At 42.7% G+C, this 25,005-nt stretch overlaps 1 protein-coding gene across 1 annotated transcript; it reads right to left on the bottom strand.

Annotated features, from left to right (window-relative positions):
- Window positions 1-12,253: 12,253 nt before the first annotated feature.
- LOC306935273 (N-alpha-acetyltransferase 50-like) lies at window positions 12,254-12,763 on the bottom strand (the record flags this gene model as incomplete). The annotated part of the gene is made up of 1 exon (XM_079518243.1): window positions 12,254-12,763. One exon carries the CDS (start codon window positions 12,761-12,763, stop codon window positions 12,254-12,256), a length of 510 nt encoding a protein of 169 aa, XP_079374369.1.
- Between the last annotated feature and the right edge of the window lie 12,242 nt (window positions 12,764-25,005).

Below are 25,005 nucleotides of genomic sequence, written 5' to 3'. Positions count from 1 at the left end.
CTACAGGTCTGGGAATGCCCATATATGGACTTTTCTTTTTTAATTAACGTTTTCGGGCCGGGTAGGGCGAAACATTTGTGCCAATTAGTAAGGCCAGGCGGGGCCTCGTGCCAGCCCAGTTAGGGCCTAACTGGACAGACAACCATATATGGAGGCGTGACGGACTGACAGGTTTCGCAGGTTTTCATAGTAATCTGCGACCTACAGTCGCAATAACAGTATATTTTGTTGAGGTGTCTTTCAGTATCCGTGCAGCAGGGAATCTTGTCCTGCTCTGAAAAGGACAACGGTAAAATCCAACATGCTGTACCCCACCTGCTGCTGCTATCATAGCTACAATGGACCCGTAGGAACAATTAAGAAGGCAACGTTGTAGGCCTACAGACAGGAAGGCAGGAGTAGCAGTAGTTCAGTTATAGCATTCTTAGCGTTCCTACAAGTTTTCTCTGCACCATTTAAGGCTATTTCCAAATGTTAAAATGTAAAAGACAGATATATTATGAAGAAAACACGATGGCAAAACAGATAAAATAAGTAGAATAAATTTACCTTTAGAAAAAAAATTGTTGTTGGCTTGTGAAAATAGCTGTGTTAACATGTTTACTCTATGGAGTGATGCGCCACTAATGGAAATGTCCACTCGGGGCCACCGTAGTGACGGGCTGTGAGATAGCGGAATTGGAAATACTTGAGTGAAGTACAAATACCTCAAAATTGTATGTTGTACTTAGGTAAAATGCACTTACAACTTAGTTACTTTCCACCACTGTCAATAAGGGACATGTCTTTTAGTTTCCAAATGGAGTATTTCAAAGGACGGTTGGCAACCCTAGCTGCCAGTGTGAACAATATAGCTAAAGGCTATTTGTGTCACTGTCAACAGTGACTCAGCTGACAATACAAGGCCATGTAACGTCATATTGCTAGCATCAGTGCTATTGACGTGCAAATGACACCCTGCGGAGAGGGAGATAGTGACAGTATTCTGAAGAGCATTCAGACATGATTAGATGGTTGATGGAAAGACGACTTAGCTGCCCAAGGGGTTGGGTTCATTATAATTATTGTGCCTCTGTGTGCCTGGAATATTTTGAGTGTTTTGACTGTGCGTGCGTGCGTGCGTGCGTGCGTGCGTGCGTGCGTGCGTGCGTTACATGTTTGTGTAAGTTTACAATTAGGAAATGATTTACACTTTGTTGTGTGCCAGTGTCTTGCATCAAAAATAGACGATCTACAAGCTCACATGGCAATAACATCATTGCTAACTACTGTATGACCACCTCCAGGTACTTAAAAAAAAACGTTGAATAATGGAGCATGTTCAGTTGTATTTTTCATTATGAAATACTTTTGCCTAAGTCAAACACAGTGCCCAATTCTCATTATGTATCTTTGAGCCACAATATTGCTGTAAAAGAGTCCAGCCTGTATCTTGTGTTTCATCAGTAAGAAAACAATGATGTACTTGGTTTAATAAACGCTATGACCATCCACCCACCACTGTCTGTAAAATATTTAATCCATCAACAACGAATATTTTAATTATGAAGATTGTAATGTATGCATAGCTTTCACGAATGGAGTATTGCATACCTCACTGCCAATGAAGAGGTCCACAGTTCAACTCTGTTGTCAACAAAGTTGTCACTTCAATATTTAGGACAATTCTGGATTTATTACTACATCTAAATGCAGGTCACACGAGAGATATACTTTGTAATTGATAAGAGGTATGTCTTATATATCCATTCCATTGCACATGCTACAGCAGCTCACAACGATTTCCATAAACATTTCAAATTTCTCCAACCTCAGCCAGTTCTTATCTCCTGGTTTTCATTACGTTCATAAATCCACTCCGAGGGCACTGGAGCCATCGCTTGTCTTTTAGAAAATTTAGAGTGCTGCGAGCTCACAGGATGCACAGCAGACACTGGAGGTGAAGAGAGCGCTTGTGTCTCTGAACACTATAGCTGAACATAAGGAGGGTATTATGTCTCTGAACACTATAGCTGAACATAAGGAGGGTATTATGTCTCTGAACACTATAGCTGAACATAAGGAGGGTATTATGTCTCTGAACACTATAGCTGAACATAAGGAGGGTATTATGTCTCTGAACACTATAGCTGAACATAAGGAGGGTATTATGTCTCTGAACACTATAGCTGAACATAAGGAGGGTATTATGTCTCTGAACACTATAGCTGAACATAAGGAGGGTATTGTGTCTCTGAACACTACAGCTGAACATAAGGAGGGTATTGTGTCTCTGAACACTATAGCTGAACATAAGGAGGGTATTGTGTCTCTGAACACTATAGCTGAACATAAGGAGGGTATTGTGTCTCTGAACACTATAGCTGAACATAAGGAGGGTATGTCTCTGAACACTATAGCTGAACATAAGGAGGGTATGTCTCTGAACACTATAGCTGAACATAAGGAGGGTATGTCTCTGAACACTATAGCTGAACACAAGGAGGATATTGTGTCTCTGAACACTATAGCTGAACATAAGGAGGGTGTGTCTCTGAACACTATAGCTGAACATAAGGAGGGTATTGTGTCTCTGAACACTATAGCTGAACATAAGGAGGGTATTGTGTCTCTGAACACTATAGCTGAACATAAGGAGGGTATGTATCTGAACACTATAGCTGAACATAAGGAGGGTATTGTGTCTCTGAACACTATAGCTGAACATAAGGAGGGTATTATGTCTCTGAACACTATAGCTGAACATAAGGAGGGTATTGTGTCTCTTAACACTATAGCTGAACATAAGGAGGGTATTGTGTCTCTGAACACTATAGCTGAACATAAGGAGGGTATTGTGTATCTGAACACTATAGCTGAACATAAGGACGGTATTGTGTCTCTGAACACTATAGCTGAACATAAGGAGGGTATGTCTCTGAACACTATAGCTGAACATAAGGAGGGTATGTCTCTGAACACTATAGCTGAACATAAGGAGGGTATGTCTCTGAACACTATAGCTGAACATAAGGAGGGTATGTCTCTGAACACTATAGCTGAACATAAGGAGGGTATGTCTCTGAACACTATAGCTGAACATAAGGAGGGTATGACTCTGAACACTATAGCTGAACATAAGGAGGGTATGACTCTGAACACTATAGCTGAACATAAGGAGGGTATGTCTCTGAACACTATAGCTGAACATAAGGAGGGTATGACTCTGAACACTATAGCTGAACATAAGGAGGGTGTGGGAAAATGTGGCGCTAATGATCTAGATCAGTGGTTCTCAACCTGTGTTTTGTGTTTTTGTTAAGTAAAGTGACATTTAAGGACTTTTAAGACCATTTTAATACCTAAACAAAAGACGATTACTGCATCAAAAGTAATCGTCAAACACTATAAAAACTACTACTACTACTACTATAAAAACTGAAATTGTCAAATAATATGAGACAGAAGCAAAAAAATACTGAAAATAGCTGATTTACAAGCTCTTAGTAGTTTGTAGATCTTCTACTTTCACAATAATTACCTGTGGAACCAAGTCAAATGTAATGCCTGAACTCCTACAAGTCCATGTGCTTGTCAAGGTGGGAGGTCCCCAGTTCAAATATGATTATTTTGGGGGTCCCTCGATCAAATGTGATTATTTTGTATAGTTTACCATAAGCCCTCAATGAATTTAATCGAATTGGGCATTGGGTTGTAGTGCTAATTCGCTTATTTCCATCGCTCAAAAATCCATTTGTTTTGTATATATCCTCTCTTCATGATGTAAATAGTATCCCAAGCGGCACACTACTTATTTTGATGGAAATAAGCGAATTACCCCATGAGGGCTTATGGTAGGGGAAATAGCCAATAATGCGCTTTTGCACGAAATACCACCTGGACCTCTTTGGTGGGGACGTAACAACTACAAATAAAGGTAGAAAGCCTTCTAGTCCGAAATTCTCCTTTAAGGCTTGCAAGGATGCTCGTTGCTTTCTAACCCTATCAGTGTGCAGGTGAGAAATGGAGAGGACCAAGTATAGAGCCAGTCAACTAAGTAGGGTTTAAGTAATTTAATACTTGCAGCATCCAGGAGAGAGATGGAAGATGGAAAACCTTGCAATTCTCTACCTGGCAGTGGCCAATCTAAATAAGAGAGGGAGAGATCACACAGCCCAGAGATACTTTAAAGTAACCCAGGGTTGGATTAAGGTAGAGACTACCACCTCTTCCCCAGGAGAGGATGGCTTGTAGGAGGGAGAGGAGAGAGAGAGAGAGAGAGAGAGAGAGAGAGAGAGAGAGAGAGAGAGAGAGAGAGAGAGAGAGAGAGAGGGGGAGAGAGAGAGAGGAGAGAGAGAGAGAGAGAGAGAGAGAGATCAAAGCAGAGGCCTAATAAAGTAAGAAGCGTAGAAATTCAGCCAGACATAGTGAAGTGCCCGGAGCTAAAAACAATCTCATGATCCGTGTTCCGTGTTCCACCGCATGCCACCTATAAGGTCATAGCTTTCATTCTGTCCTTTCATTCTGAGCGGAGACTGACAACAACTGACCACCCGCTATGACTGTTTGCCTCTGGAGACATTAGTTCTCGCCTAAGACAAGACGCTGCCCGACTGCACAATAAGGCACAAAATACACAACAAACGAAAGGAATAAAGAGATTTGACTTCACAGAGACAAACGCACACACAGGCAAACACACACAGACAAACAATAAGGATAAAACAATAAGATGGTAAAACTAAATCTCTGTTTTGACAGAGGCAACTACATAAAGCCGGATTTATACTTTGTGGCGTGCCAGGTTCGAGCCCCGAAAATTTTACAGACTTGTAGATCTTCTATTTTCAGGGTGCAACACTTCATGGGCAACAGAGTACATCAAGTCCATAATGCTCACTCCACATGGCATAACTCCAATAGACAACACAGAGGCACAACCATCTTCCTTGATGTGCAGGCACTAGGAAATGCAAGCTACTCTCCTTCTTGTTGTCAGTTTAGCGTCCTGCTACAACAATTGATTTTCAGCGGAAGTCTTTAGTTCTGGCGTGAACAATAGAGGAAATGCAAGAGAACTGTTATATAGATCTTAAAACACTTTGGTGCTATTTGGACACGGAGGAACCAAGAAACATCTGTGCCAATAGGTAGACTATTGAACTTCAACAGTGGGAGAGGTCGATATGCGGACGCTGTCCCTCGCGCTCGGGAAAGAGAGAGTATCTACAGTAAGCACTCGCCGGCCGGCATGCGGAAACTCAGGGTGCCCCGTTGCATCGGCTTTCGGAAGGCTAGCCCCGACACAAAATCGATGGCATTAACCTGCTTGCAGTAACAATAAAGAGAGGACTAATAATAGTCTACTTCCTGCTCTTGTGTGGTTTGGAGAAGGAGCCTCTCTGTTCTCCCAGGCAGCCCACGGGCCAACACCGAACAAGGGGAGGGGGCGATGATGCAAATGGTTAGATTGACCCAAGGTCAGTCAATCAGGCTCGGGCGCTGGCAGGCCCGTCCTCGAGGGCCCTGCCACCACACACCATTATATCAATCTGTCTGCCTTCAAAAGCAATTCCAGCACATCAATAGCGTGCTATTGTGGAGGCCAGACGTGGCCGGGGGTGGCGATCGATGCTCATGCATTCCACCTCTAGACGCTGTCCTTTGTCTTTTCAGAAGCCGGGAGAAGAGTATTTACCAGGCGGTGGCTGTTTTCTGCAAAGCTGAGGCTAATTTAGAGGGAGGCGGGGGTGATAGGGACTAGCACAGAAAATTGCAGCAAGTGGGGAATTCATTGAGTCTGACGCGGCTGATTGGGAGACTGCTGTAAACAAACGGGCTGACCGGCAGACAAATTAATATGATAATGACAAATTGCTGCTAGAACACAAAAAGTGTCAGTGCAACATTCTTTTGTTTTCCTGAGCAAAGGCAGGCAATAGGAACATCAGTCCTGGAAGAAAGGCTTGGGAAACAGATGATTGATCTTCTGAGGTGCCTTGCAGGGATGGAGGAGGGTGGAAGGGAAACAACACATTGGACCTGAACTCCATAGCTGACCAGGCCAACGGGACGGAAACAGGATGGAAAGGTTTTTGAAACTTTTCCAAAACTTGACAAAATGTTCCAAAATAGTCAATGATTTCAATCAATGTTTCATGTTTGAGTGTGAGGACAGAAATCCCATAAAACCTTAAATTAGTTCTTATCCATAAACATCAGGGATCTTCGGTCAGACCTATATCGTCAAACTGGGAACTTCAACAGAGTGACTTGTGTAGTTTTCTCTCCCTCTTCATCACTCCTCATCCTCAGGCTATCACACTGCTGCTGCTGCCCTCAGAATGGCTTCTTTTTATCTGCTCTCATTCCATGTGTGATGACCGCAGCCAGACATCATTTCATTGTCCATTACCTCAGTGCTGAACCCTCCAGCCTGCCAGCCTCTCTCCTCTGCTGTGATGTTTATCTCCTGCTAACAGGCTGGATGGGTCATGAGCAGAGCTGCGTATGCGTCTCTATATAAACCCTGACCGTGTAAACACTGACGGGCCAACAGGTGCTGACCTGGGCTTGTCCTGCTGCGTTGAACCTCTCTCACATCTGAACGGGGAGAATTATGGAGGGTGAAGGAGGTTCGAGTGTGGGTCGCCTTCTTCCATGATATTATTTCCTCTTTTTTTATTTTTTTCCCCAAAAGTCAGTGTAGAAACGAAATAAATATAGGTGGAAATCAGGATTATACCTTAGGCAATTGGCGCCGGGTGAAAAATGCGTTACAAAAATCGTGGGATTAAAAAAAAAAGGTGTCTTGCGATCTACAAGGTCACAAAGCATTGCAATGTGACGCATTGTGAGCTTGTAGATCAGCCATTATTTTTGAAAGCCATTTTTGAAAGCGTCAAAAGAAATGTCTTCACAAATAGTACTACCAATGTTTGTGTGTGTGTGTGTGTGTGTGTGTGTGTGTGTGTGTGTGTGTGTGTGTGTGTGTGTGTGTGTGCGACTGTACGTGCGTGCGTGCGTGCGTGCGTGCGTGTGTGCGTGCATGTGTGCGTGCGTGCATATATGCATGTGATTGAATTAGTATGCATGAGTGTGTACCATAATGTGAGACAGAGTGTGGTAATGCCAACGTGAAGTAAGTGCTGAGTCGGTGTTAGCTTGTTGATAGATTTATTAAAGCAAACGGCCGCTACCGTACAGGTGCACTTATAAATTAGAGAGAGAGAATGATAAAGAGACAGATGGACAAAGTGCTGTGAAACTGCATTACGATATATCAGTGCATCTGTGATGAGGATGCATAATATTCATTCTTGAATACCATCACAGAATTAACCGCTGACTTAAACATGAAAGCCTTAATTTACCCAAGTCGAATGAATGAGGAGAGAGAGAGAGAGAGAGAGAGAGAGAGAGAGAGAGAGAGAGAGAGAGAGAGAGAGAGAGAGAGAGAGAGAGAGAGAGAGAGAGAGAGAGAGAGAGAGAGAGAGAGAGAGAGAGAGAGAGAGAGAGAGAGAGAGAGAGAGAGAGAGTGAGTGTGTGTGTGTGTGTGTGTGTGTGTGTGTGTGTGTGTGTGTGTGTGTGTGTGTGTGTGTGTGTGTGTGTGTGTGTGTGTGTGTGTGTGTGTGTGTGTGTCCTATTCATTCTTTAACCACATGAACCCTAGTGTCTCTATTCTGGGGCAAACACACAGTGGTACAAGGTCATTGATGAATAGATTGGCTATTTTCAGTGATTATGTAATGGAATTTCTATCTCTGAGACTCCAATTGATATTGTAAAATCAATGTTAATTTAACTCTGAGAGTGTACAAATGGAACCAAATGGACCCTAATGGGTCCAAATGGACCCGTTCAATTTGTACACTCTCAGAGCTACAGAACCATAAGGGTCCATTTGGTTACAAACTATCATTTAGCTGGGGACCCCCTGGAACTCCATCAAGGACCCCTAGGGGCCCCCGGGCCCCACTTTGGGAACCACTGTCCTAGGGGACCCCGGTCAATGCAGTATAATGGGTTACCACCACTGATATTCAATCAAGCACTGATTTAAAGAACAAAAGCCCTAAGTTTACCAAATCGAACAGAGAGCATGCGTGTGCCATACACACACGTGTGTGTAGACATGCATGCGTGTGTGCATGTGTGTGCATGTGTGTGCTATATCTTTGGACGGCGCTCCCCGACTCTCAGCAAATAGCAAAACTTGTGAATGAAATGACCGGCTATTGAACAGAATGTACAACATTTGAAGGAAGTCTGCACTGTATCAGGTTGAGCTCCATTAGGCTGATGGATTGATCAGCCCGGATAAGGAGACCATTTAGTCCTGGCATTGATTGAGACCTCCACGTAAAAAAAAGAAATGTGTTTGTCTGGACAGAGAGGTGTGTGTTTGCCAAGAGGAGATGGAGGGCCTGCCTATATGAAATTGCCTAATGATTTGCTTTTATCTGCCCTTCCTCCAACGGGGCAGGCAAGCACTTCCTGCATGGAGGGAAATGAGGGAGCTATACGGTTCCATGTTAATTAAACATGAACGAAGCCATACGAGGAGAAGAAAAAATACTACTTCATGAAGGTACAGGGAACATGTCCATCGATGCCAAGTTCAACAAGAACCAACAAGGTTGTGCTGTGTGTGTGTGTGTGTGTGTGTGTGTGTGTGTGTGTGTGTGTGTGTGTGTGTGTGTGTGTGTGCGCGCGCGTGCGTTCATGCATGCATGCGTGTCTTCCATCTATTCAACCAGTGTTAAGTCTCCCTTATATGGCTCATTGAAATGCAGCCTCTATGAAATATTAACACCAACAGAAACAAAAGTGAATTCATGACTTTCTGTTTCAATTACCAAGCAGATATTTGCTTGTTGATTCAGTTAACCACTTGAGACCTACAGTAGGCTCTTTATACTCTGTTGCATGAAGTCTAAAAAGACATGCCCGAGACAGGGATGCCATAATGTGGTTAAACGTCAAACCTCAGCAGGCTCACTGAGACCAAAATGGCAGTATTCCATTGCTGTTCAATTCAATCCACTGTCTTGTTTCTCTACCCCTCTCTCTCTCTCTCTCTCTCTCTCTCTCTCTCTCACGCGCAACCAGGCAGACTTGAATGAATGAGTGACGATGCTTTGAGGGTGACAGGGCCTCAAAAAGGTGCTGTCTGTCTGTCTGTCTTTTCTCTCACTCACACACACACTCACACTCACACTCACACTCACACACACAGTCTTTCTTCTCACTGTCATCCCATGATCCATCTGTCTCCCCGTGGGTTCGTGTCATCTGCGTCACGTTGGTTTTCCGTAATGATGTGACTCTGGTATAATCAACAGAAGAAATGTCCCAGTAGCCCTCTTCCTTGCCTCGCGGGGGAAACCCACTGTGGAAAGAATCGATTGGCAGCTCCCACATTTGCATATTTTGCGTTTAAAGTCCTCCGCTCTTTCAGACTTTGGTGACGCGAGGGAATTACGCCGCTATAGATGCAGTGAGGGGGAAACGGATTACCAGTGTTTCATCACCTGACTTTAGGCAATGAATTTCATCAAAAGGAGCAGGAAATCATGTTTTTTTCTTTTCCTCACGTCAGCCCACGAGTCGTTTGACGTTTCTTATGTAACAGACTGAAACGTGTCAAAGAGTCGTGAGACGCAGGGGGTGGGGGGGGGGGGGGGAGCGGGTGCTCGGGCCATGGGGGGTTGTCGGCGGGGGGCACCATTAGCGGGCGAGCCGCGCAACGCTTGGGATTGCCCTGCTCGCTCACATCATCAGAATGGATTCCCATGTGTATTATTACCAACTTATTTTAAAGGGATGGTGGATTGGAAAGGAACATAATACATGTTCAATGTTCACATGTCGAACTTCAGATGTCTAATTTGTAGTGGAAAGACAGAATGCGGCTATTTTCCTGGAAAGAAATCAGAAAACAATATGCTTTTGACATCCACCCCTCTGGTCATTCATCTTTATGGCCTGAATTAAATACATATATTTCCTTTAGGGAAATGTCTTCTGTTGTCTATTTTTGAGATTCTGCATAATGGGTGCCAGGCACAGGCCCTTGGGGGACCCTGGTTAACAAAGTATACTGTATATATACAGTAGGCTATATAGGAAAAGTTGTTCAATTATTATTATCTTATTCTTCATATATTCACGCTAGTGAAAATGTGTATGCCCATGACCCACTTTCAGTGCAATAAATAATATATATTTAAGACTGTTAAATATGTTGACAGAAAAGAAAGAGTTTAGATATATTGCAACACATCCTTTTCTGCTCTATCAAAACATTATTAAAAAAACCATGTGATGGTTATAAAATTCCTTTAGGCCAAGTTTCAGAGATGTCTTGATCAGACCAAGATGTTGACATGTTAAAAGTTTTTGGTGATTACTTCTAAAAACACACACAAAGGGGAAAACATAAAAGCAGAGGCATGGAGTTAGTAGTGTAGTACAAGCCACTATTGTGCTAATGATCCCCGTTTACTGTGTGTTCTACTGCGTATTACATTAGGGATAATGTATGGATGAGTGGTCATTGTTTATAGATAAATCACTGATAGGCTGATTAACCACCGACGTGTAGCGACTCAGCCATACATTATCCCACTTATTACACGGCTACTTTGATACATACATTAATGAATTGACCTAAAGCGCAACAAAACGAGGTATTTCCTGTGTCACGCTGGCCGGCGTCTGCCCAGCTGCAGCACAGTCGGAAAACAAGGAAGTGAGTTGATCAAATTCCATTTTCTGGTACTGCATCGTCTATTCCTCGCTCAAATGTTTTCAAAAACATTGAACAACAAAAGCAATGTTGTAGCTGTAAATGACAATGTCATGTTGGAAGTTGGAACCAGCAGTAAATCAGCGGGGCACAGCATGTGTTCCGAGGGTTTGATTAGGCATCGGCCTGTTATAGAGCGGAGCGGTCATTATCCAGAAATAACAGACCGCTGAATTTGGCGATTGACCAATCAGAATCAAACTTAATTCAACCAAACCGTGAAATAAATGCTATTCAAATTGGCTGCTGGGAGGGCCGGCGAACCACAACCACATCTCTCTGACTCAGTCAAGACCATAACCAAAGACGATGAGGAAGACAGGATAGGATTACACTATGAGTAAGAAAGACATTCATAAACAAATGTCACTATAACTGAGACATGACCATAAACAAACCCAACATGCTCTATTGATGGAGATCCAGCCAGTTGCCGAGAACCAAAGATCTGACCACTATGCCCATTAGGGGTGGGACGATATGGGTACCTCACGATACGATATATATCGCGATATTAGGCCATCGATAACGATAATATCACGATATTTGATATATTGCGATATTTGCGATATATCGATATATTGTATGAAATTTCATCAACGATATATCACAATACTACAAAATACTTGGAACTGAAGCTATTTTCGTGCTCGGACACACATAGCTGGCTATAGGAGTGGTTGCACCACTCAAACACTAAATTAATACTCAATAAACTCCCCTTTGACTCATACCCTCATCATAATACCTCACAAACACTACCAACTGACCATTATCACTGGTATCATTATAATACCTCACAAACACCACCAACTGACCATTATCACTGGTATCATTATAATACCTCACAAACACCACCAACTGACCATTATCACTAGTATCATTATAATACCTCACAAACACCACCAACTGACCATTATCACTGGTGTCAGTGGACTTGTCCACTGCTAGGGAAATGCATTCTGCATTTTGTATTCCCACAAAGCTGTTTGGACAAATCACCATCCAGTAATTCAGTACTTCTGGTTGCTGTGGAATGTGAGAGTGGGATTTGCTTTATTTTAGCTCTTTTTCTAAAAAAATAAAAATAATAATTGTTAGATATTTTAATAATATCGATTATTTATCGCGGGAGGACGTATCGATATATATCGCAATATCGATATTTCAGCACACCCCTAATGCCCATATGCCTTGTGCATATACTGTATGGGAGCGACCAACTTCAAACTCGGCACACGCATCACCTAGGAGGACTCAAGGGCAGAGTGCAGTGCCCACCGTCGAGTCGTTTGGATATGCGGTTTCCCAGAACCACCAATCCGATCGATAATCGATATGTCCATATCTAGACTACACTCCATGGAACACTTTATGAGTTTTGGCATTCCGTGACATAATAATCATGTACCCAACTTGGGCTCCTTGAAATAATAAACAAAACAATGTTTGAGAACCACTGCTCTATTCTTCCTTCTGCAGATCTCCAGCGGGGGGCGGACACAGGCTACGGAGGCTTTTCTGTAGCACATGGGCATTTGTGGGCTCCATCTCCTTGTAGTAATCCTTTTTCGTTTCGATGATCTTAAAGCCAAACTTCTGGTAAAAGTCGATGGCCGACTGATTGCTGGTGTGCACGTGAAGGTAAGCGTTGTCGAAGGCACCGTCCTTCTCGCAGACGTTCAGCACGTGCTTAAGCATCGTTGTGCCTACGCCTCGTTTCCGGTAGGGTGCGAGGCAGCCCAGTGTCATGATGTACAGCCTCTTCTGGTTGTGGGCGTGCTCCACTCGGCAGCACACTGACCCCACCGCAATGTCGTTGAAGTATGCCAGCTTGGCGAGCTCCCCCACCTCCAGGACATCTTTGTAGAACTTGTCATTGTAGCTGACGGGGAAGATGACCTGGTCGAGGCATTTCAGCTGCTTAATGATGTGGGGCGTAACATCGCCCAGCTCGATCCGGTAACCTTTCATTGCAAACCAGAAACCACTGAGTACTGAGTCCTTCGTTTCGGAGATCCTTTCGTGTCTGAAGGAATATCAATGTGCTGTAATTCGGGGGCACTAACCATGTAGTACCTGGTATCATATACTTGGAGGACAGTTTATGACATCAGTAACCTCCATATTTGGGCATTTCTATAGTCTTATCAAAGAACTTGAAGGCCAGTCTGGAGATGAGAGCAACTTGAGGAACTTGATGGCTGGCCCCTCCAATGACATCATCAATATTATGGTCATCTCCATATGTGGGCATATGTGGGCAGAGGGCCCCATCATAGAACTTTTGTTTAGCACCCCCCAAAACCTGCAGTTTTAAAGAAACACAGACTGCTGGTCAGGTCTGACTTTAGCTTCATTTAATGACACACAATGACTCAAATTCATGATGGATCAGTCTCCATTTGTAATGGAAATGTGCTCAGAGGATACAGATAAAATTAAATCAGGAAAGTCCTCAGCTTGATTTATTGTGACAGGAGAGCCATAACTTCGCAATAAAACCTTAAAACTGTTTTCCAAAGGTAACAGCCGTGAGGTTTAACGGCACTTTAATTCCATCTAGATGACTCGGCTTCATTTTTAATTCATCAGGGTCCATCTCCCCTGCCATGCCTGATCATCTTCAATTTGTCATTTTAATTACTTGTGCAAGCACTTCGATCGGCTGGGTATGTATGTATGTATGTATGTATGTATGTATGTATGTCGGTGTCCTCTGTTAACAGCCAATAAGACCTCACCAGTGGTGAGCGCGCTCTGCTTGCGCACAAGTACGCCATACACACACTGTGCAAGTTGGCAGCTCAACAGTTCTAGTTCTCTTTGAGATGCCGTTTGAATATCCGGTGATCTGGCCCTCAGACACTTTAACAGTGAAATCTATTGTCATGCGGTTTGATTGTAAATGTAAATGCCTTTGACATTGTATTGTGACATTGGTGTCTCGGATCTCCATAGGCTACTTAACTCATATACTGCCACCTGCTGGACGGAAAGCCAACCTCAAGGGCTCCCGAGGCGATTTAGAGGGTGCACACACAGGACGGATATCCTGTTGTGGGCGTCCATCTTAATGCTAAATAAATAGCGTCAATGCTAGCGAGCTAAAATATAGCCATCCTTGCTCTAGAAAGCGCCAATGTTTCCATCTAGACCACCGGATAATCAACAAAGACCTCCGAACATTGTGCGTTTTATCCAAACCACGGAGAGCTCCGTAGATTTCGAGTTATTCAGCTTTTTAGTCAGCCATAATGGGATGCGGACGGGGGCGAGGTTGCGCAACCCGGTCTAGGATCGCTAAAGAAGTAAAGGCCAAGCCAAAATAATAATGAAAAAATAGAAATCAGCGATCCGGTTAATAATAAAGCTTATCAGATGGAGCATTCCGCCAGAAGCGGAAGGTAGTTAGATTCCTTATGGCGGAACGTTACGTCTGTTAATTAAGGTCTGGTGGTTGGCCTGGGCTGTGGCTCAGCGGTCCAGGCACCTTGGCCGGTAGCCCAAGTCTGGCAGTGTGCCGCGGGTTCGACTCCCGATCCCAACCGCTTTTACTGCATGTCACCCCCCCCATCTCTCTCCCCCATTTCCTGTCAGCCTACTGTCTGTTCCTCTATAAAATAAATATAAAATAAAGGCGAAAGCCACAAAAAAAAGTAAGGTCTGGTGACATAAGGCAGATGCCACTGTTGAGGGATTGTGCCTGTTTTCATTGCAGCTCAAAAGGCTTCAGAACACACCATCCCACAGAAAATCCACTGAATGTTCAAAGTTCAAGTTGCATTGGGTGTAATTGAGGTCATACAACCTAAAATAAAAACGAAAAAGATAAACTTTAAAGATAGGGTGCCGTGATTTGTGGAAGGCGGAGATTATGTTATGCTTGTTAGATTTTATTGTGCGATGCGAGACACACATACAATGTCAATGCAAAGATGCAAATTTAATCGAGTGAGCATCAGGCAGCGTGAATGAGGCGAAGTGGGCGAGGGCGACTGTGCAAAATCTTTCCTATACACCAAGTCTTATTGCCAAAAACTGTCGATCTACAACCTCACAATGTGTTGTGAACGGCTAGAGTGTGCCAAATGAGTGTGCCAAATGTTCTATGGCAAAATATATGCCCAAAAATAGGGACGCTATAGGGTTTAAATGTGCTTATTATGTGTAAAATAAACTACAGTACAATACATAGAGTTGGTGATGGTTCCATAACCATGTGGTCTGCATGGCCGTTCCAAGCAGGCTGCAGCGTGCTGCCATCGCCATGGGGGACGAAGGATGCTGATTTAGCTCCTTCCACATTATACTATACATGACCAAGCAGACCTCATTTATTTTCACTGCATCTCCCTCCCTCCATCCTTCCCTCTCTCTCTGCACGCACACACACACACACACACACACGAGCGCACACACACACACACACACACACACACACACACACACACACACACACACACACACACACACACACACACACACACACACACACACACACACACACACACACACACACACTCCTTTTTCAGGCTCTATACAGCTTTCTTCTCCCTAGCAACCCCACTTCACTGATTCTCTCCTCCATGCACTCTCTCCATCTCTCTCTCTCTCCCCTTCTCTGTGCAGACGCATGGGGAGGAAGCGTTTAAAGGAGCATACTAGCCTTTTTGACATGATGTGGGTCCTTTGTCACGGTTTCTTTGATAGGATTTCATTCAGTGTATTTTATCATCATCCAGATCACACACAGGTCACGCTACGATTTTAAACTGACAATCCCAATGTTCTGCATGATTCAAATGTTCTGACATCTGATAAAAATAACAGCAATTTGTCAGTCATTTGAAGTTAATGCACAATCCATGTAAAGCTCCTTGGATTAAGGCGCTATATAAATGAACCATTTGCACGCACGCACGCACGCACGCACGCACGCACGCACGCACGCACGCACGCACGCACGCACACACACACACACACACACACACACACACACACACACACACACACACACACACACACACACACACACACACACACACACACACACACACACACACACACACACACACACACACACACACACACAGTAACAACAACTATACTGTACTGTACATGTGTATGAAAACAGTACAATGACAGGACAGATAGAATTAGAGAAAGAACATAAAAGTACAGTAGAAATAGAGGAAAGTGCCCAATTTAAAGAGACACAAAACACGCTGTGTGAAAACATCAATACAATCATATAGTGTACGACTAGGAGTGAAGATAACAGCGTGTTTCTCTCCTCTCCTCCGTCACGCTATCATGATGGTGCTCTGATAACTTGCTCTCTCTCAGACACAGAACTGCCACTATGGTACACTGGCTGACATCTTCTCCAACCACAGAGGATGGCTGAGCTCTACAGCATACACGGGCCCTCACTCAATGCGGCCCGCAGGTTAATATACGAACATTGATGTATTATTGATTTCAGCTAATTACTAGTATTACATAATGGGGTTTTTATCCTGCAGCAACGATACAATATAGATTGAAATTCCATATACTGTACTATTGAAGTTCCATACTGTATGTTCTCAGTGAAGGTTTGTTTTACGTTGCCTCCGAGCAGCCCGATGCCTGCATGCTTTTATTGAAATTGCTGGAAGCCGAGATGCCAAGGAGCCCCGGGCTATGGATCCGTTCCATTTCATCCCAGGCCGACGCTGCTTACATGTGCATATCTCCATCCTGGTCTTATACCAACGTTTGTATTCCTATTATTCTGCCTGTCATTTCTCCTTTGTCTCATCCTCGCCATCTCCTTTGAAGTTGCATCCTCTCTCTCCTTTCAAAGGTTCCTGCCATCATGCGGCTCCGAAGCTCGCTCGCTCGCTTGTCCCATGGAAGCACATGATGAGATTACGCAATACGCACCTATGATTAATAATTGATATCATTAAGAAATTGGCATGTATATTTTATATAAGCAATTATATAATATTTATATAATAATTATTTATTTTTCACTGTTTCCTCGGCATGTAAATAATGTGATAAAAAGTTAAACCTGAAGGGTTTAAACTTAACCTATATAGCCTATGTTTGTCATACTCCTTCGTTCCTTCCCTGTGTGTATGTGTGTGTGCTGAAGGAGAGCTTGAACTCGTTAGGGGTTAAGTGGTTGACATGAGCTCCTCTGTTAGGGTCCATTAAGTACATGTACATATATGAATACAAAGTACTGTCATTATAGCACGCACACACACACACACACGCGCACGCACAGCACGGCACGCACCTGTTATGCTGATGCTACACACTGGTGTACGACACTGTACGACAGATGTGTCAAAATGCACAATACTATACTCCTATGAAACAGCAAAACCGCAAAGGCATACAAATATTGAAGATTTTACAATACAATACATGTTTTATTTATCTTTGGTATCTACATTATATATATGCAAATGTGTCTCCCAAATAAATATGTTATGTCATGTTCACACTATATTATTTTTCTGTAAGGCGGAGCATTTGTCTCCCTCTCTTTCTCTTTCATCTCCCTCCCTCTCTCTCTCTCTCTCTCTCTCTCTCTCTCTCTCTCTCTCTCTCTCTCTCTCTCTCTCTCTCTTTCTTTCATCTCTCTCTCTCTCATCACATCATCCCAGAGTGACATGTTGCTGACAGCTCATCTGATATCTGATGGTGGAAATGGACAATGACTCGCTTTTAACTGTCATTTTTCAATCTCTCTCTCTCTCTCTCTCTCTCTCTCTCTCTCTCTCAGGGGCGGGGTTTCCAGAAAGGGGAGGTGGTGGGGGGATCGTATTGAGCGTTCACTGAGCGTGACCGTGATGATATGGAGGATGCTCCTAGCGGGACGTATCGATGAAACGGCATGTTTTCACAGCTTGGGGTGAACTGGGGGCGAGGGCACCCAGGGGACAATGACAACGAGAGCGGAGGGGGTAGAGAGGGAGAGAGACGGACAAGGGATAGAGATAGAGAAAGAGAGGGAGGGATAAGAGAATATGACAGAGAGAAGCACAGAGGGAATATAAGACAAAGGTAGACAGTTTTAAAGGACAAGGCAGGAGACACACGCGCGCACACATGCACGCGCATGCACAGATAAGGGTACAATGGTGTTCATTAGTGTCATCGTAGTGATAGTATTATCAGTTAACCACCTAAACCCTATACTTAGTTGACTGGATTCCCCTGCGCAGTCTGCATTTGGTCGCCTCATTCTTTCCCCATGTAATATAGCTGAGTAACAGCTGTCAGGACGTAATATTTCAAATATCAATATTCATAATTTATGAATATGAATTATTAAAATATTACAATATAATAATTATATTGCTCACGTCACTGTAATGTAACATGAATTCTTGGACAGACTTGCATTAAATATTACAACGGTACTTGTACTGTAAATATTGAGATATAATACACAACGACTTCTTAATGAAAATCATATATATTTATTATAACAAAATAAATCAAATGTGTACAAACAATCCCAAAAATGGACACAGGTTTAAATGAAACCTTTTGATCAAAGTAAGGTCAGGTAAAGGTAAATAGTGATAGCTCATGAAACGAATAAAGGGAAAAGAAACATGAAATAATAAAAGAGAGGTTTCGAAAATAGCAGATCTACCTTCCAAAATAACATCTACCCTAGCCTGCTACACTCAGTTGCCATCTATCATGTGACATATGCTCGCCTGTGTGTAGAGGTCAGCAGTGGATGGCAGCCATTGTCTGTAGCGGTGACCATGTGGTAGTTGGGCCGTGGTGCTGTCGAGCTAGCCAGAGGCTAGGGGCGGTGGATGGCAGGCCCAGAAGGATGTCACTGGGCAGTGGTTTAGTAGTCGTCAGAGGCAGCTGTGTGCAGAGCATCGGTTTTCCCTCGTCGGGATCAGCTTGGTGGCGCTTGGCTTAAGCTGACCCTCTTGAAGATTCGAGCGGCAGAGGAGACTTGGGATGTCTTATCCTCTGTCTTATGGCGCTGAGAGTCTCGTAGAGAGAGAACCTGTCGTCTGGTCAGTTTTGGGTTGCCTCACGGTCTCTGGGAACCGGCCGCTGTGGCGCTGAGGTCTTACCCAGGAAATGGAACTTCTGTGGTGGGGACAGAGTCAACCCAGGGCCTGGTCAGTGAAGGAGGACAGCTGTGCGTGTGGGGGGGGACGTGGCGTCAACCCTCCCTTGTTTGCTGCGGTCCTCCGTCGTCCCAGTAGAAGTTAAGAGAGAGATGGCTGCTTGGCCATCTCATATATATTGAAGAGGCGGAGACTGGCTCCTTGTCATGCAAGGAGCTGCAGGGTCCGGACGTGTGTGAGGGGGCTGTCCCCTTAACCCATGAACCATAAAGCACATGAAATACTAACTCGTCACTAGTGGTTCTGGGGAGCTCCTATTAATACGTCTGACTAAATATTTGCACTCAGCATGAATTTCCACATGTGGAGATATCAAACAGTACAGCCGTATGTAAATTAGAAGTCAGGCAAGCCAGAATATAATTATATATATAATATATAATACACTCATCACATTAATTCAACACAATATATATATATATGGTTGAACCCCAATAGATAGTATACAAATATATATATATATTCGTGGTTCAAAGGCATAATATGTGAACAGTTTTATTCAAACTTTATTGTCTCATTGTGTAGTCTTAGAGAGGTTGCTCTCAGCATCTTGCATGCTTATGTAGCCTGCATTCCAATGGGCAATAAAGCTCACATTACGTAGGGGTCCTGGTTCAGCCCCTCCCCCCCCTTTCTCTTGTAAGTAGAGTCAGTCCAGCATTGTCAGGGAGAACATGGGGGGGGGTTATGTACCGTGCCTCCAATGTGTTCATTTGGTTATGAACAAAAATCCATCTGTGTTCATATCCGTCCAGGTCCCACGCTACATGTCCCCCCTTTGTCCTCAGTATCATGACGAAACGACACGTTGAGTCCTTGATCTTTGAGGGCAAAAGTAAAAAGTGAGAGGGTGAACACAGAGTACACAGAGCATATACATCGCATGATTAAATGGCAACTTCTTATCTGCTAAACTGTTCTGGTGACTGTATAACTCTGGACTTCTTGAAAGAAAGTTCTCTTATAGGCCGTGGCTCTATAGTCAGAGGCTTCAAGTTAAACACAAAACAAGTCTACACAAAATTGAAGGAATAAGGCCAAAAACACAAAAGGAAAAACTCCTAAAAAATGCACATAAATTACTGTATGTTTTGTTTACTATGTGGAAAGAAAGCATACTTGTTCTACTCACTGTGACGTGAATAGATTGATTAACTCTAGTACAAACTGATTTGTTGAACAACAATTCAAAACAAAGAAAACACAGGTAACATACAGGTAATCTCAAATAGAGCTGAGACTGTTTAGAAAACTCCTATTATAATGTAGGCTATAATTGGAGGAGTGATGTGTTAGCATTTGTCATGCCTTTTTATCAGAGCACTTCTTTCTAAGATCTGTTTTTGTTTACCATAGTTTAATTTAAGCAGTGAGTTCACTCTAACTGACGTGAAGTAGTCACGTGTAGTTTAGCTACCGGTTAGATTGGGTTTGATTGGGTCTAGCTACGTCAAAGGTTTGCTGTAGGCTTTAGACCTATAATAGTAGGCATCTCTCCTAGTCACCGAAATGATGAAGTGTGTGTGGAGACATCATTTCTATATAGTTGTAATTGACAAAAATGATGGCCTTAGATTCACAAATTGGACATGCACATGTGGGTTACTGTCCCTAGCAAATTGGTATAGTGTTTTAAGCATTACAGCCATTGTTCCTCCTATCACTACAGATCAACAGTTCATGACTCTGTTATCCTGTGAAAAGAGGGACTAATGTAATGTCACAGTTGTAAAAGTGCAGAGCCCCTATCATCCCCACCCTGATCAGGGGTGAGGAATCAAAGCTCCTACTTTCATTCACAACTTACTATGCTTAAAACAAATACCACTAAGCTTTGTACCGTGCACGAATCCCTGTGAAGTCGGCCAGCAGTATTAACAGCTGTCATCTGCGATGGACAAAGGTCAACCATGGTTGGCCCTTGTCTGTCAAACATATTCCTTGATATATTACTTATCAGTTTAAATCACCTTTGATAGGGCAAAATCACAACCAATGTGGGTGGAGCTACAGTGTAGTTAATATATGCTGTTACCTCACCTATGGTTAGTAAAACAAATAATGATCAAGGCACACAGATAATGTTCATCATCATGGAGTGACTAAAAAAGTTTATGTTGCCGTATCTTATACACTCGTTTATATACATGCAAACGTGTTGCCTGTGTATAAACATCTCAAACTGTTATGAGACATACGTGACACAAAGTGTACAAACAGATGTATATAATTACTGCAAACAACAGGTGTAACACTGTATCCCCCCGAATGTTTCAAATGACACAAACTATATAGTGTAGTGGTCGTCTGAAACATTCACGTACAAAGAAATAACCACCGTGTTGTTTAGAATTATCAAGGTGTATAATCCCTCATAGACTTTCTCCAGTCATTATCAGTGGGGCTTGAAACCTGTCTGGCAGCGTAGATGCGGGATTTCTTTTGTCTACGAGATTCCTTTGGGGAATTCTTTACCAACACAGGGCTCTGATGACTTTCGGGGAGACAGTCATTGATTTGGGTGCTGACAGTTACATAAGATGCTTCATGGCATTCTCTGTCAAACGCTTCCTTTGCCAAGGATCGCAAAACAACGGCACGTATTTTCTCAGAATTGATTCCGAGAGGGAAGTGTTTTGTAACAGAGGGAAGTAAATTATTTAGGAACAACGCCTTGAAATGTACATCTTCCTCCATCTTTGGGCTATTTTTACTGCCGAAAAATGCTTTCATTAAACGTTTATAAAATACCCTAACATCTTCCTGCTCATGCTGTTTAATTTCCATGGCCGAAATCAGCCCACTTTTGGCAACATCGTGGTCAAACTCCCCGATTATTGCCTGACAGACAGAATGCCAGTCTAGTAGTGTTTGACTTGCCTGCCGCCTAAGGCAGGAGGCAACTTCGCGGCTTGAGGTTAAACGGATGAGATTCACCTTTGTTTCCACCGTGACTGGTTCATACGAACGTAAACTGTCAACAATACAGTCCAGGTATGCTTGGGAATCTGTATTGCCTGAAGCCTGTGGGTAAAAATGGTCTATATGTTTAGAGATTTTCCACAGGACATCATCCCCCAGGGTCTTAGCATGTGCCTGTGTGTTAAGGTCAGGATCTACTTGATTTGATGGTGGAGGTGACATCACCTCCACCATGCCTACACCATATTGTGCTCTGACCAAATCTGGAGTCTGACCACCAGTTGACCGGGTCACAACCCCGGACCGATAAGGATATTGGCTGACCTGGGGTCGCTTTGGCCGTGTTGAGAAAGGGGTTAAAAGTTTAGTATCAGGCACATAGGAGGTTGGGGAGGAAACAGGATCCAGCCCCCCCCCTCCTTGTTGACTGCTAATGAGAGGGGATGTGTCATTGCACGTCCTGTGGTTTTCCCACTCATTTTCGTCAATTTGGTCTATTTTAGCTTGCAGCATTGAAATATGCTGTACGCTAAAATTAAGGCTAGCGTCCTGTGAAGCCACAGTGTTCCGTAATTGATCGATTTCTATATTTAGTTTGTTCACATTAGAATTCAATTCTGAGATTACTTTTGACTGATTAACCCCCAACTGGGTCTGCTCCACAGGTCCACAGCAAAGCTGACCATTGCGTGCCTGAGTTCGACCTCTGACCTCGGTCAGGAGGTCCTGAAAACATTTAACCATATCATCATTAGCGGTACATTTACGACTCTCCAGGCATGCAATCCTGTCTTGCAAATCTATGACAGAACTCTGTAGTTTACAGATTTGAGTCAAATCACCATATCGTTGCATTGTCACATTTTCCTGTTGTAAAACATCTCTCAGCAGTTCGATCTTTTGACTCTTAGCTGTTGATAACGGTGTAATCAGTTGACACATGTCTGTACCACAATCAAATCGAAAAGTATTTTTCAGTTTGGGATCAAAATGTAGCCCTCTTATTGCTTGTGCTACCACATATGCCATGTTATGCAGCATATTTGAGCAATTTTTGAGACAAGGACTGCTGAGAGATAGTCACTGGAAGAAAAAAAATAAATTATGAGATTTCTCTTCGGCTGGCAAAAATAGTTATAATGTACCACTTGTCAGTATATAATCGTGACTAAGGGAACTAGAAGTGTGTTTGGTCTACTTAAAATTAAGTTGAAAATACTTTGTAGGTGAACTTTGATAGTTCGAACAAGTTTAAAATAGAATTTAGTTGTTTCCCTGGAAATTAAATAATAACTTCTAGGATTCTGAACTGATTGTAACCAATCTGTTCTGCCAAAATGAATTAAAGCTTAAGTCTAGATCATAATGGAACTAAGTTGGATAGCATTATAATTATTTTGAGGTTAACAAGAACACATTTGCCACTGAAGTGAATCTCTCACAATTTGGTACAAGACAAAGACAAAGACTTTCACAGCCAGGAGAGAGTTTAGAAGTAAACTACTAGTATATATTCTGCAAAATTGGTGATAGGAGTTTGTCTCTCTCTGTCTGCATGGCCCAACACAGGGGAACAGGCCCAGAACCCCCCCTTCTTCCTCTTCGATTTGAAGGGATGAAGAAAAATAGGTGGGGGTCAGGTCTGCCGTGTGGCTCTGGAGGCCAAAACTAAATGGGGTTGGTGTCAACTGGTTGTTGACTCAGCTAATCCTGCCTGGGTTTATGGCCTGGAACCAGGATGGACTACCCCAAAAGGTTTACAACACTCACCCCCCTTTTCAATGATTGATAACAAATCTTCAAAGGGGGTTGTGTGTTGTGTGTGTGTGTGTGTGGGTGTGTGTGTGAGGGCCAAAAATCTAAAATGGTTCCTGTCAAACACACACAGTGCACACTCACTTCCTCTCTCACCCTAGGCAGAGAGATGCTTAACTTTAACCATTTGGCCAAGTTAAATACAAACCAACAACATGGTACACATTTAGTTTCAATAAACACCTCAATCAAAAACCCTAGCTTGCTTGGAGCCAGAGGCCAAGATCTATAATGTGAGGCAGGAATTAAAACCAAAACATATAACCAGACTGTTGATTTGTGCAGAATTTTGCTCCAATATACTGTCAAAATGTTACAGCAATTGTTTCAGCAAAATTTCACACCAACTGCTACTGTGTCACTAATAGGCTACAAAAGGAAAACAAACTTATGACAAGCTGCTTACGTCCAATCACTAACCTGAGTGTCACAGTTTCACTTCTATTTAACCAACAGTATGCAGTTATGACTATTGGTAAATAGTAGTTATAGTTACACTTGAGAATTAGTGATAGACCTATAACACTTAATTTTTTACTCTACAGGAAGTGAAACAAAGCTGTATTTCAAAAACGTCCTCTAGTTATGGAGAGGGCATCCAAATAATGTCAAGATCTACTCGATTTGACACAGATATTATGAATCCAATGTGTCAGATGGAGGATATTTGACATATACATTTCACGCCACTATAGCCACATTTGCTTGTCTAGATCGCTAATCCTGAACAAAGCTTGATGACTCAGTGTCGATCATATATGATATATGATATGATTATGACAATATTTAATATATTATCATAACTTGGGGAGTCCCCACAAAAATGACTTTGACAACTACTGTTAACACACCATGCCTTCTCTAACTTCCTCAGGGGTCGGAAAGAAAGGGATTTTTGGAATAGTGCCTATTTTGAAACGCTTTCACTCAAATTCTGTTTTTAGATTTGAATCATTCTACAACTAATTTCCAACCAGACATTGATCAACTTAAATCACTGAACTCGATTACGAAAATAAGAACAACAATACTAGGCCTGTATTATTATTGTTATTTTAAAAAAAAAACTTTTTCCAAAAATATTTGTTTTTTTTCCGAAAATATTAATTTTAATCTCAGAATTTACAGTACGTACAGTTGGAATAAGAGTCTGCCTCGCAACGGGGCACCATCTGTAATATAGCTGAGTAACAGCTGTCAGGACGTAATATTTCAAATATCAATATTCATAATTTATGAATATGAATTATTAAAATATTACAATATAATAATTATATTGCTCACGTCACTGTAATGTAACATGAATTCTTG

Source organism: Electrona antarctica (assembly GCF_951216825.1).
Source record: "Electrona antarctica genome assembly, chromosome: 13".
Lineage (NCBI taxonomy): Eukaryota > Metazoa > Chordata > Actinopteri > Myctophiformes > Myctophidae > Electrona > Electrona antarctica.
This window is presented reverse-complemented; position numbering and strand designations above follow the sequence as displayed.